Genomic DNA, 13,191 nt, shown 5'->3' with positions numbered 1-13,191 from the left:
CCATTCCACTTTGGGGCTGGTCCTGTAATCAGTGTACAAACAGGTTCATCGGCTGCTTGCAGTGCGTGGATTTCATCTGTGCTTTCCTGGCTTCTCTCCCATCTATAGCTGGCAAAAATTCATGGCAACATATTCACCTTATGTTTTGGATGGGCCCCAGTGATTGTACTGAATGGATTTCAAGCGGGGGGTGAAATAGTCTTTAATTGGAGGAGGAGAAAAGACCAGTGGAAAAAAAAAGATTCATAATGCCTTGTGTGAAATATTCACTGGAACAGATTCAGAGGTGGTGAGATAAGGCAGCGGTAGGTTTGTGCCACAGAGAAGTGAAGGAAGAACAGGAAACAGTGCACTTCCTTGTTCTGGACTCGCTGTCATCCATCATTACATTTTTCAATTGAAGGGTGAGCTTGATGGTGGGATCTTCTTCCCATTCCTTCCCTTTTGTGTGAATATCTTCTTGCTCTTACAGTTGCATCTAGAGGTTCAGTGCACTTCTGTTTCAGCCTTGCTATAGGTTTCATAGTCATACTTGTAATTCCCAAACTCGTGATTTTTCATGAACACATGCATTTTGCAACAACCTTTACTTTATTTGGGACTTTTGACTTTTTTAAAGAAACCTAATTCCTTAAGTATTTCTGATTTGAATTTGTTTCAGTCTTTGGTGATTCTTGTACTACACTGAAGATCCCATTAGTACACGATGTTTATTTCTTCTGAAGATACTCACCACAAAGCCCAAGCATCAAACTTTTCTGCACTGTGGACAGGAAACTTTCTCCCTGACTGTGGACAATCAGAACCCTTTCCCCTTTTCCGTTAATGAGAATCATTACCCTGGTCAGGTGAGCTCCAAACACAGAAGAGAGCAGGAGGCAAACGGAGAAGCAGCTGTCAAACTTTGAGATCACTGGTTGTCTTGGATCAAGCTTGATCCTGCAGGTTGTCTTATTTCCTAGTTGAGTTTCATTGATATTCTGAGGTTTAGTAAATCTTTTATTGTAGTCCTTGTCTATAATAAATATGAGCATGATAAAGAGCTCTTCCTTGAATGGACGCAGGGATTATGTTGGCAACTGGTCACACCTGGAAGCAGCAGAGAAGGTTTGCCCTGAGGACTCTGCGCAACCTTGGACTGGGGAAGAGGGGTCTGGAGCATCGAGTTCAAGAAGAGGCCCGCTACCTGGTAGACTTCTTTACAAGTATGAAAGGTATCTCTGCAATAAACACTGATTCATTTTGTTGTTAGTATGATGTCTTTAGTGTATGAACTCCTCTGTCCTGCTGTGAAATCCAGGGCAGATTTTCTTCCATAAGAAAATGTGGAGGGTCTTACAATGTCCATGTGGAATGGACTGAAAATGCAAAGACTCCAGTCCTGTGGTGTTTTTTTTTGTTTTCAAACCCAGTGGGATGTTAGTCTTGTTCAAAGTTATTTACAAAACTACTAAGCAAAACTGGAGCTTCTTTGGGGTTTTTTTATATCATAGAATGCTTAAAGTAGAAAGGGATGTCTGAAGATAGTCTAGTCTAACCCCTTCTCAAAGAAGGGTCAATCAGGGCAAGTTTCTTACAGATGAGTCCAGTTAGGGTGTAAATGTCTGCAAGAATGAAGACTTCACCACCAACTCTCTGGGTAGCCTGTTCCAGTGTCTAATCAGCCCCACAGTAAAAAATGTCTTATGTTTAGGCAGAATTTAATGTATTTCAATTTTTACCTATTGCCTCATTTGATACCACTCAGAAAAGTCTAGCTCCATGTTCCCCTCCATCAGGTGTTTATACACAATTAACATAATTCCCTGAGACTTCTCCATGCTAAGCAGTCCCAGCTCTCGCAGCCATAAGATGCTCCAGTCCTTCAGTTGTTCTTGTTTCCTTTTGCTCAACTTGGTTTTGTATGTTGATGTGTCTCTTGTACCAGGCAGCCCAGAACTGGACCTAGTGGGTCTCACCAGTGCTGATCAGAGGTGACCTGTTGGCAATGTCTTCCCTAATGCAGCCCAGAATGATGTTGGCTGCCTTTGTCTCAAGGGCCCATTGCTGGCTCATACGTGGTGCTGGTACACACAGATATGGACGTGTTATCAGCGCTGATGGATTAGGTCTTGTAACGCCATTTGTGTGCACTCTGTAAAGGAGTGACTAGAATCTTGTCTTCATTACAACATTTTATCCTGATCAACCCAGTTAGAAGCATGTGGGTTGGATTTCCCAATACTTATCATTATGCAAAGGCACAGTAAATCAGGACATGCTGTGGCTAACACTGTATCAATTAAAAGTAATTAAATCTATCCCAGTCCCATGGTTTAAGAACTAGGAGAGAATGAAATGTGATCACGTGTGCGGGAAAGAAAAGTCCTGAACAATAGGTTGCTAATCAGAATCATGCACTGGCTGTTAGACAGCTGCCTCAGTGCATGCATAAATATAATTGTTTATAGTCTTTTATTCTGAAGTAAAATAAAATAGGTTTTTTGAGATTAGTTTTTCAAGTAATTACTTTAAAATTGGTTATTACTTTCTTCACACAACTTGTCTCTTACTGGGGATTGTACATCTCTAGCATGGTCAGACAAAATACAGTAGCCTTGCATGTATTTATGTTCATCCTGAATAAGACTGCCTCTCTCCTTATAGTTCTCCCCTCGGATTTCCTTTAATCACAGTGGTTTCAGTCTATTTTGAGTTTGCCAGACAGCAAACTTGCAAATATTTTTTTTTTACCTCTAAACTTGCTCTATCATATTAAAAAATATTTTATGTGTTTGGCTTTTCTTTAGAGGACCACACATTCCTGGGGTTACAGGATTGCAGCACAGTTGTAAAGAATCAGTTTGATACTACAATTTTGTAAGAAGATTGCTGCCACTCTGTGAAATGCAATGCTCTCTTGAAAGTTCTATGGCTAACCTGTAACATTCTCTCATTGCACTAAGGCAGAATAGGGGACGTTAAAAATGACATTTATTATTATGATTGCAGGGAAACCCTTGGATCCTTCTTTCCCTCTCGTTCATGCTGTCTCAAATGTCATTTGTGCTGTTGTTTTTGGACATCGCTTCTCCAGAGAGGACGAAACTTTCCATGAACTGATTAGAGCCACAGAGCGCATATTCAAATTTGGAGGCAGCTTTATTCATCATGTAAGTAAATGGTAAATCAGAAATGAAGTAAAAGAAGTGAAGACAGAAAGTGAGAAATACTTACTCAAGAAGTAGCTGTTAGGCAAAAGTTTTTGAAGGGGTGAGAGATGTCTCATGCAGCTTTACTGGGAAGTGCATTACCTCAAAGTGTGATGGTTAAGATCTACATACCAGCCTTGGTCATTTGTGTTCATTGTCCTATGTTGGAGCACTGTGATAAGGTAGTTTGTGCCTGAATCTTTGCAGTGAGGCCCAAGTTGATGGACTGCTCCTGGGCCATGCCTGTTACTTGGTTTCTTAAACCCCATGCACAACGGATTCCTGCCTTGGGCATCAGGATTGCTAAATTCTAAGTGTCAGGTCTAAAAGTATGATTCACATGCCAAGTTTAGACACTGTTTTATATGGAGTCAACAGAGAGAAGAATCATTCAAATACCAAAGTGTTTTGCCTGTGGCTACTTATCTCCATTTCCTCTGTAAGAAGTGGAGACTTCCACCCTGAGTGAGGAGCAGCTCCAGATGCAGGCAGCAGAAGACAGGAAATGCTAAGCCAGCAAATACACCTGTAAGCTTGGCAATCAAAACAACCAGTGTTCTCCTGATGCAAAATAGGAAATACTTTACTATTGTGTAAAAATTGGACAGTGCTGCATCCACATGTCTGTCTCTTAACTGGATTCCGTCCAGTCAGACACTGAATGGGAGAACCCTGTGAACTGGTGCCCTCCAGAAATGGAGGAGGAGTTTTGGCAGGACCAGCAGCCAGGGAGCTGAATGGACTCAGTTCCTGTCTTGGACATTGACAGGTAAATTCCACTTACAGTGAGGGTGCCACAGGAGGTGGATAGTGAATGCATTTGAAAGTAGGAATGCGTGTAATCTGGGCAACTATATGGTTAGTCAGACAGTGGTTGATTGTTAAAGCTTCTGAACAGATTTTGAAAGAAAAAAAAACCCAACAAAAGAGAAATGGAACTAAACAGAAAGGATATGAATTTCTATGTGAATTTACAGAGCTGGAGTACCACCCTTCTGTGATAAGGCATTGGTAATTGGATATCTGGCAACAAGAACTGATATTCAAAAAGACAAAATACAGTCTATCTAAGTCAGACAAGCTCCAGTGAACACCTACTAATATACTTTCAATGGTATAATAAGAAGAGTATGAGAAGAGCTCATTAAAATAAAGACTGAGAAAGGATAAAAAGTTCTGCTGGTGAATAAATCGTGGGATTATGTTTCAAGCAGCAAAAGAACTATTAAGAGAAAATACACTTCAGATACAGGAAATAAGTACACAAGTTCCCCAGCATAAATATATGCTGAAAATCAGAATGAACTTTCTAGATACCAGAATATGTAGGAAGCAGCTATTCTTAGGGCAGATTTTCCCTGAGTAAAGTATAAAATGAATCTGGTTGTGTCAGCTAACCCCTTCTTTTCCAGAGGAGAGAACTCAAAAGTATCGAGTACTCGTTTCTCAGCTTTTCTGGGTTTCAGATGTTTCAAGTTTTATTGAGGACCCTTGAGATCTCTGTTAGAGACCGTGTTGTGGGATCGCGAGTTTGTACACCAGCCCCTGGGAGGTGGCCCTTGCTTTGTTTGGATCAACTGCTTCTGCACGGTCCGTTTGCAGAGGCTCTGCTGCTTCCTTCCCGGTATTGCCCACTGGAGGGCAGGAGGATCTCGCTTTTTAAATGTCTGAATCCAGTTCATTGTCATCATCACTGAATGCACGAATTGGAGAATTGAATAAATGAATACAGTTCTTTCTAGTTATAGTCATTTTAATTTTGCTTGAGGTTGAGAGGAATATGTGTAACTCCAAATTTTGCCATCAGCACAGCTAGAAATTATATAGTGTTCTGTTCCACAACTTGCAACCGTAAGCACAGTTTTTGTCAGAGGATTTCACTAATGATGCTAAAAGCAGACGCTAAACATGAACGTTACCTTCTCTTTTTAGTAGGTCTAAACCGCTTTTTTTAGTCATAGAGACTTGTGGTACCTCTTGTGTGTCACTCCTGCAGCTGTATGAAGTCTTCCCCTGGTTGATGTGCCGTCTTCCCGGCCCTCATAAGAAGGTGTTATCTTGCTATGATGTCCTGAGTTCTTTTACAAGGAGAGAAATAAAAATGCACATGGAGCATGGGATACCAGATGAACTGCAGGATTTCATCGACTTTTACCTGGATCACATTGAAAAAGTAAGTATTGGTTCTGTCTCATCATGGGAATGAGGACCGTTAAACCATCCAGTCCAAGCCCTTCTATCACAATCTCTTACCTTTCAGGGACATTCTAATGGGATTCCAGTAACCAGGGACTTGCCAAATCCTTTCTAATGATAGATATGCCACATCACCTTGCAAACCTTTCAGTGAAGGGGAGGTTAATACACCATATTTTGTCATTTTGGCACAAGTGACAAAATGATTCTGAGACACAGAAGGCTTCTAGGAAAGAATACCGGGTTTCTAAGTGGACAACAAAACAACAGGGAAGGTTTTGAGGAGACAGTGTGGCTGGAAAGGGTTCATTAAGAGAGGTTGCTCCAAAAGGACAGTGGGATTTTGAGAGCATTTTGTAGGGAAAAAATCACCGAGTCAGTAGAGTTTCAGACCAGGCTGGAGGAGAGTGCTGGCGTCACTGAGGTTTCAAGCTGACAGAGGGAACTGGGACAAATAAGGACATTTTGGGCAGGCAGGCATAGTAGAGGCAGGTGGGAAAACTGTGAAACTGTTATCCAAACTAGTAATTCTATTAAAGAATCAAATCAGTTCTCCTTGCCAAGATCAGTTTTCTGTATCATAATAAATGACATTAATTTGTATTTCTAGCTGGTAATTCTTTATTAATTGATTTCCCTATCAGCTGCTATATTTCTATGTCCAGGGTGAATGTCGTCTTATTTGGCTTCCAGTTCCTTGGCTCCTCTTGTTTTCAATTTTTTTTTGATACTGGCACAATATTAACACATCTGATCTTCTAAAGCATTTAACTGCTTCTAAAGTCTTTCACTGCTGTTCTAAGAGTTATGAGACTTGAACATAAGTGGACCAGAAATTGTTTCAGCAAGCTCTCCTGGGACTCTGCTGGGTGGAAATCATCCAAGTTTGTTTATTAAAAAAATTGAACTGCCTGTAATCGATACACAAAGGCAATATAAAAAAATTAGTTGGTACAACAACAGGGAAGAACGTCCTTCTCTCTTTCCAGTTGCTCCACTGGCAAAAGAAAGATTCAAGACCCATAAGCACAACCTCCCTAAATTTAAACAATGAATCCCCTCAAACAATAAAATATACAGCATATACATACATGTCCTCACACTTCTAACTGAGAACTGTAAAACCCCAGAGCAGCTGTGTGACATTGTGGCCTTGTAGTGGAGAAGACGCCTGGATACCACAGGTTAAGAACTTTTGACAACCCAGTGTTTGTTATCTGGTCACTGTATTGCTTGGTAGAAAAGCTAAGTGATGGACTATGACTTGAGGCTTGAAGAATGACATGCTGGTACACATCTTCAGGGGAACGTTTACTTTTGAAGCATTCTAAATATACCCCTGTTTGCACAATTAAGCCAAGAGTCCTTTTCTGTGGAGATCATGTGATTTAGCTTCCTGATTGAGACTGGAGCAAACATGGCTTGTCCATTTGTGAAATGTTAGCTTTTCATAGAGATAATTTTTGGTGTCAAATATTCTTTGTCAGTCTACAGGCAGAACACACTGCAGCTTGGAACCAGTGATAAAATCATATATAAACCTATTCTGGTTTTTCCTTTTATCTATCCACCTCTATTTTTTCTTATCATTTGCAGTCCAAAGATGAGCCCAGGTCTACATACAATGAAGACAACATGGTTTATTCTATAAATGACCTTTTCTTGGGTGGATCAGAGACAAGCAGCACTACCTTGAACTGGGGCCTGCTCTATATGGTGGCAAATCCAGACATCCAAGGTGAGTGGATAAGCATGTCACAGGCATCTCTGATGCAGTAGAACAGCCAAGGCATAACCTTTTCACAGATCAGAGATTTTTCCTAGATACTGATATATGGCTAGTGGCACATGGACCTTTCTGTAGTGGTAGATCTGTGCTGGGCAGCATTGTTAGATCCAGTATACAGACTCTCACGGCAGTCACAAGCACAAAGTGTGTCCCAGGAAGAGTTAACAGCTTGGGAAGTATGCATATGGATCAGAGGTTGCAGCTGATTGAGATGGAGGAGTTGAGGCCTTTGGGAAATTAAGATTGTGGTAGGGTAGTCAATGGAGTAAGAGGACTGGAGTTAGTGTTTGGGAAGCCAGAGGGTTTGCACGGGTGATCTATGAAGGAACAGCGGCCACTGCTGAGGAGTTGATGGTGCCTCAAGAAAGTGAGTTGGGTTCATAGTTGTAAACACAACTAATGGCTGAAAATAATTAACCAGAAACTGATGTGGGATAGTAGGGATGTCACTCTTGGGAAACTTCAATTCTTCTTTGTATTGGCTGAGGTTCAGTGATGGGAGCTAGAGGAAGCCCTGCCCTTCTTTGTGCTCTGTAAGTCACAGAAGTAGTAGAGATCTAAATTGACCTGAAGGTCAGTTAGCAACTTTGACTTTATTTTTGTCCATTTATAATCCCAAGGTATCAGAGTATCTATTTAATCTGTAATTCAATTAACTATGATGTGTATGAGTTTCTTGCAACAGAAATTATTCCAGATAGGAGGAGACTTTGATGGATCCCTTGTTATGTCTATGTATATTTAAGAATTTTATTTTTAATTCTAGCTTTTAAATAACCATCAATCACTTTCATAGAGCACTAAATGAAAACTAAAGAAAGAATGATCTCTTATGTTGTATAACAGAAATCTCATTGTTAGATAGCAGAATATGTACAAATACTCAGAGAACAGGATTTCAAATGGAGAAAAAAGATCAAGATAAGAAAAAATTGCCCAATGTGTAGCTGTGGGACAGGAAGGTCTACTTGTTATTGTGTGTTTATCATCACCTAATGTAATTAAGGTTATGAAAGCGCTGATTCACCTCAATAATTTCATTAATCTAAATATAATACCTTGTGCATACTTAGGAAAGCAGGGTGTGTGCAGAGTGGTCCTTCCTGGACTTCTTGAGTCGTACATAGCACCTAGACTCTCATTATATAATAATACACCAGAATATCTGTCCTCATTCAGTTGATGGCTTCTTTTTGAACCCATTTATACTTTTGCCTGTGTTGGCACCTGATGGCAGTGTCATGCAGTTCTATTAGGTACCATATGGAAGAGCCTTTTGCCTAATCACTAAACTGGGCTCTTCTTGTTCTCTGAGCTACTGGAACAGAGATGCATGTTTATGCTTATGCAAAAACCAATCATTATATATATTCAAATTACATTGGATCCTGAAGTAGTCATGCTTGATTCTCCAGCCAGTTTTCATAGAAGGAAATTTACTTGACTTAAAAACCTTTCTGGATATACAGTTTAAAATCTGTAAGGTGCTTAAATCTCTTGTCAGGGTCTACCTAACAGTTTTGTGAAGGACTGCTGAGCACGCTTGATGTGGATGTGCACAAACTGATCAATTCAGAATGGACTTCCCTGCATCTGAATGTTGCTTCAAAGGGCCTAGAAAAGGTCAAGATCGCTTGCTAAAAATCTAAGGCATTTTTATTATTGAAGTTTACAAATTTTCTACTTTTGATAATGCTCCCAGTGCTCCTGTGCAATATGTAATTTAAATCAGGGTATTCTTGATCAAAATGCAGATCCAGATTTTTTTTTAAGGTATTTAGACATTGTTCTAGTTGGCATTGCTTCACTTGAGAGACATCCTACATAAGAACTGTTTCTTTTTAATAGGAATTAGCCTTTTAAAGCCCCATTTCACCTGGTTTAAGTTCTAGAGAGCTGTGAGCTTAGTGGTTCCAATTAGCTGTAGATGCCTGAGGCACCCAGCCGAAAGAAAACACAGTTGTCTCTGGCATTTGAGGGTTAGGAAGGCAACTCTTAGAGTGCTGAACTTCTGAGTAACAAGTGTCTCTTCTTAATCTGCAATCAAATAATTCCTGACTCAGAAATAGAGCTCCCATATGTTGAAGTTGTGGGAACACTCTGCTACTTCTCTTCATAAAAGTTACTTATATCTTTACATTAATTTTGTTGCTGTCTTTGTAGTTGTAAATGGGAAATGTCTTTGAAAACTGAATTAGTGAAAATGCTTGATATGTTTTTCCACCCTGAATGGTGAATGTTTCCCCTCAGAGAAAGTGCAGAAGGAGCTGGATGCTGTTCTGGGTCCTTCCCAGTTAATTTGCTATGAGGATCGGAGAGAACTGCCCTACACAAATGCTGTGGTTCATGAGATCCAGCGCTTCAGCAATATTATCTCAGTTGGCATGCCCAGAGTTTGTGTGAGGAACACTACATTGCTTGGCTTTCCCCTCAAAAAGGTACAGACACAGTGTTTCAGTTGCTACAGACCTTTCCTGCATCAGTAGACCAAGGTGTAGATTGAAATCTATTTGTACCAGAGTCTTCTTCTCAACAGCAGCTGAGGTTGGATACCTCTGGGTTGTAGCCTGAATGGGAACAAGGACAAGAAGCCATCTGCCAGGCTGAGTTGAGCAGTGCAGCTCTTGGGAGAGGGTTATCAGTGGTGAAAGATGCCCTGGGATGGAAGAGGGGATTTTAGCAAGGGTTTCTACAAAACCTTAGAGACTGATACTGAAGGACACAGTGATTGATTTGTGCTGATACGACATCGGAAACATCTCTGACCAAATTTTTGCCTGCAGAACACCTATGAAAAATCCAGGGAAAGGCATAAACCTTTGCACCTAGCTTTTGTCAAAGGGACTAAATCACTGAAACTTGGGATGTTAGAAGTGAAAATGGATTTAGTACAAATAAAGTGGTTAGTTTCTCTTAACAGAGCTACTTGCACTGCCAGGCTTGGACTGACATTCTGAAACGAAAACACATGTTCCTTGCAGTTCCTACTGGGGACATGAATCTACCAGTGTACAACACCGAACTCTGAAAGCAAACTGACACTGATCTCACTGGTTCTGAGTGCTGGGGAAGATTGACAGCCAGAACTGAGTTAGTGGTTTTCTCCTTTTAGGGCACCATAGTTTTTCCAAATATTGCTTCATCGTTGTATGACCCAGAGCAGTGGGAAACACCTCGACAGTTCAACCCCGGTCACTTCTTGGATAAGGATGGAAACTTTGTGAGCCAAGAAGCCTTTTTACCATTCTCAATAGGTAAATGAACTGACAGTACAAACATTAATGGTTTGCATTTGGACTGTAGAATTAAGATGTCTATTAAAAACCTATTGGTCGTTTATTTCAAACCTCTTTGTGGAAAGCAGCAATAACATCAACATGATTATTTTCAGTAACATTTACCAATCCAACTATAAACATTTATTCTACTAAACAAACAATACCATGGGCAATCAGAGATGTCCTGAGAAATGTATACATCTAACTTGCCCTATTTTTGGAAGGAAAATCTCTGCTAATGATCATGGATGTTGATTTGGGGTATTCATTTGAACACCAGACATGCATTTGGGAAGTACTTGCAAGCAGCTGTGCTGATGCTTTATGCATACAAAACTGGAGCACATCTTCCAGGAAGAGCAGGTCCTTATTCTTCATTTACATGATTGAATGAATTCCTTTAAAGTTGTCAGTCAAATAAAGATGAGGTTTTTGAGGTAATTGAAGCGCAACTCAGAGCAGAAGGGGTGCACAGTTATCTATAGCTGCAGATAGGATTCTTTAAAGGAAGAATTACGTGAAGGTTTGAGTTATTGATTGCATTAAGTCCTGAAGAAATTCAGGATTCAGCAAAAATACCCTTGCTTTGTGTGAGGATGAATACGTTCACTTTTGAGGTCAGGGTAATTTACTCACTGTCCTTCCCCCTTCCTTCTGCAGGGCACCGTGTGTGTTTGGGGGAGCATCTAGCAAGGACCGAGCTCTTCATTTTCTTTGCCAACCTGCTGCGGGCATTCACCTTCCGGCTCCCTGAGGGGGAGACGAAGATCAACACAGAGCCTGTTTTTGGGGGTACACTGCAGCCCCACCCGTACAGGGTTTGTGCCATTCCACGCTGGGATGCAGCACATGACTGACCATCAATTAACCCATCTTTTTTTACTTTTGTGAATGTATGTCTTCTCACAATATAACCCTTTTGTCTTGGATATGAATTTCTGCTCCAAAAGCCACCTTTTATCTACAGTAGACAATTTTGTCCCCACCCTATTACCTGTTCTTGAAGATGATCTATTTTTTTTCTTGTAAAAGTTCTTTAGATGTGAAGCACACCATCATTCTCAGCCATAAAGGTGTCACGCAGCTGCTGTCTGGCCTGGCAGATTTAAATCTGGTACACTGGGGAGCCAAAGACAAAACTGACAGGCAGACATCAAGAATCAATTCATTATCTCTGAGTTATCCTGTTTGCAAAAGCATTGGAGTTTGGAAAAACGTACCTGGAAGATTCTGCCTCTTGATATTACTGTCGTCACTCATTTCAGTCAACATTTTGTTGATGGTCACTAATAAAAGATATGGAGGGAAAATTAGCAACTGGTTTTATTTATGGATGATGTACAGTTCACTGAGAATTTCTAGAGTTGACCCAGCAGGATATGTATATCTTTAATTGGTTTGAGTCCAGCAGAGAAAATGTGCAGGCTGAAACTCGGAGTGAAGACACAGAGTGAGGATTTCTTTTAGTGCAAAGACTTTTAAAATTCTGCCAAGTTAAGTTTTGCAAAGCCCTTTCTAACACACCAACTGTTTACTTCTGTGGGTTGGCTCCTGTCATGACCAGCACTGGGTTGTTGCTACAGCAGGTGCAAGGAGCTTCTCCAAGAAGCAATTTGGGTTGAGGATCCTGATGGATTTAGAGCTGATAGTATATGGAAAAATAGACATGGAAAACACCAGAGATGCTTTTTAATCACCTCAGAAGTTCAGCAGTATACCTGAAGCTGCAAAGGCTTGTCATATATACAAAATACTGGTCAAAGTCAATGAAAGGGTCTGTAACAACAGAAAAGGGAAAAAAATGCTTCCTGTGGTAAATATAAATTTATTTATATTGTTTGGGAAAGACTTTTAAAGTGTAAGTGAACTTGTCCTTCATTAATATTCCTATTTCTGTGAGAGAGGATAGGACAGCTAAACAGACGATCATCTGTTAAATCAGTTATCACTAGATGTCGGCCTCAGTGTGACTGAGATTAGTTTAGACAGTTCACTGTGAATCACAGATTTAGACCTGTCTCATTATTTCTAATTCAGTAGCTGATGGAACACAGCATCAAAATAGTAAGCACTTGATATTTAGCTGTTATTAAATTAAATGGCAGAATAGCACTAGTGAAATATGGTAGATCACATCCTGACATTTTATTTGACAGGGAACTGTGTGCCCTGTTGGGAACTGATGTCAAAGTCTCTGTGGGTCTGCATGTGTGCACGGATAGATAAGGCAAAGCAGCAAACGCGGAGATTTGGGGATGTTGGAGCTGTCATTGCTTCTTAAAAGTGAAGCTGGAAACATCAGTAGCATTACAAGCATTAACATCTTTGCTGTGTGATGCTGTCACTCCTGATGGCCAGATACCTGCTTCCCCAGCTATCCTTCAAAACAGAAGGATCGTAGGTATGCCTGAGGTGGAAGCTTGCCTGGGAAGGCCCCTATGCAGCCAGAGCAAGAGGAGTTGCCTGAACCCAAAACGATGGGCATAGCTGACACTTGTCTCAATGCTCAAGAGGAGACACACAGAGCGCTTCAGAGGAAAGCTGTACGTTGTACAGGGGTAGGTGATTTGCACGTGGCTGTGCTAATGTCTGTCTGTGATGGGAACTGCTCGCTGATGGTTTTCAATCTGTTGTGCACAGATGTCGAGGAGAGGAGACCCCAGCAGGGAGGTGAGACAGCAGGACACCAGTGGGAGGCTCACAGCAGGGACATGGGAGAGGTATGCTTTTCAGAGCC

General features: G+C 40.8%; 1 protein-coding gene across 1 annotated transcript in view; it reads left to right on the top strand.

Annotated features, from left to right (window-relative positions):
- Nucleotides 1-11,311, top strand: part of LOC311194169 (cytochrome P450 2A3-like) — a gene marked incomplete at both ends in the record, with an annotated part of 28,364 nt that extends 17,053 nt beyond the window's left edge. Inside the window, 7 exons of the mRNA XM_084267190.1 lie at nucleotides 1,065-1,214; nucleotides 2,992-3,152; nucleotides 5,188-5,364; nucleotides 6,984-7,125; nucleotides 9,427-9,614; nucleotides 10,289-10,430; nucleotides 11,115-11,311. Coding sequence (XP_084123316.1) covers nucleotides 1,065-1,214; nucleotides 2,992-3,152; nucleotides 5,188-5,364; nucleotides 6,984-7,125; nucleotides 9,427-9,614; nucleotides 10,289-10,430; nucleotides 11,115-11,311 — 1,157 coding nt within the window. The remainder of the gene's footprint in view (nucleotides 1-1,064; nucleotides 1,215-2,991; nucleotides 3,153-5,187; nucleotides 5,365-6,983; nucleotides 7,126-9,426; nucleotides 9,615-10,288; nucleotides 10,431-11,114) is intronic.
- Nucleotides 11,312-13,191: the final 1,880 nt, after the last annotated feature.

The sequence above is a fragment of the Gallinula chloropus genome (genome assembly GCF_964237585.1).
Source record: "Gallinula chloropus genome assembly, chromosome: 8".
In the NCBI taxonomy this organism is placed as follows: Eukaryota; Metazoa; Chordata; class Aves; order Gruiformes; family Rallidae; genus Gallinula; species Gallinula chloropus.
Note: the sequence above shows the minus strand (reverse complement) of the source record. Positions and strands in the feature narration are given on the sequence as shown.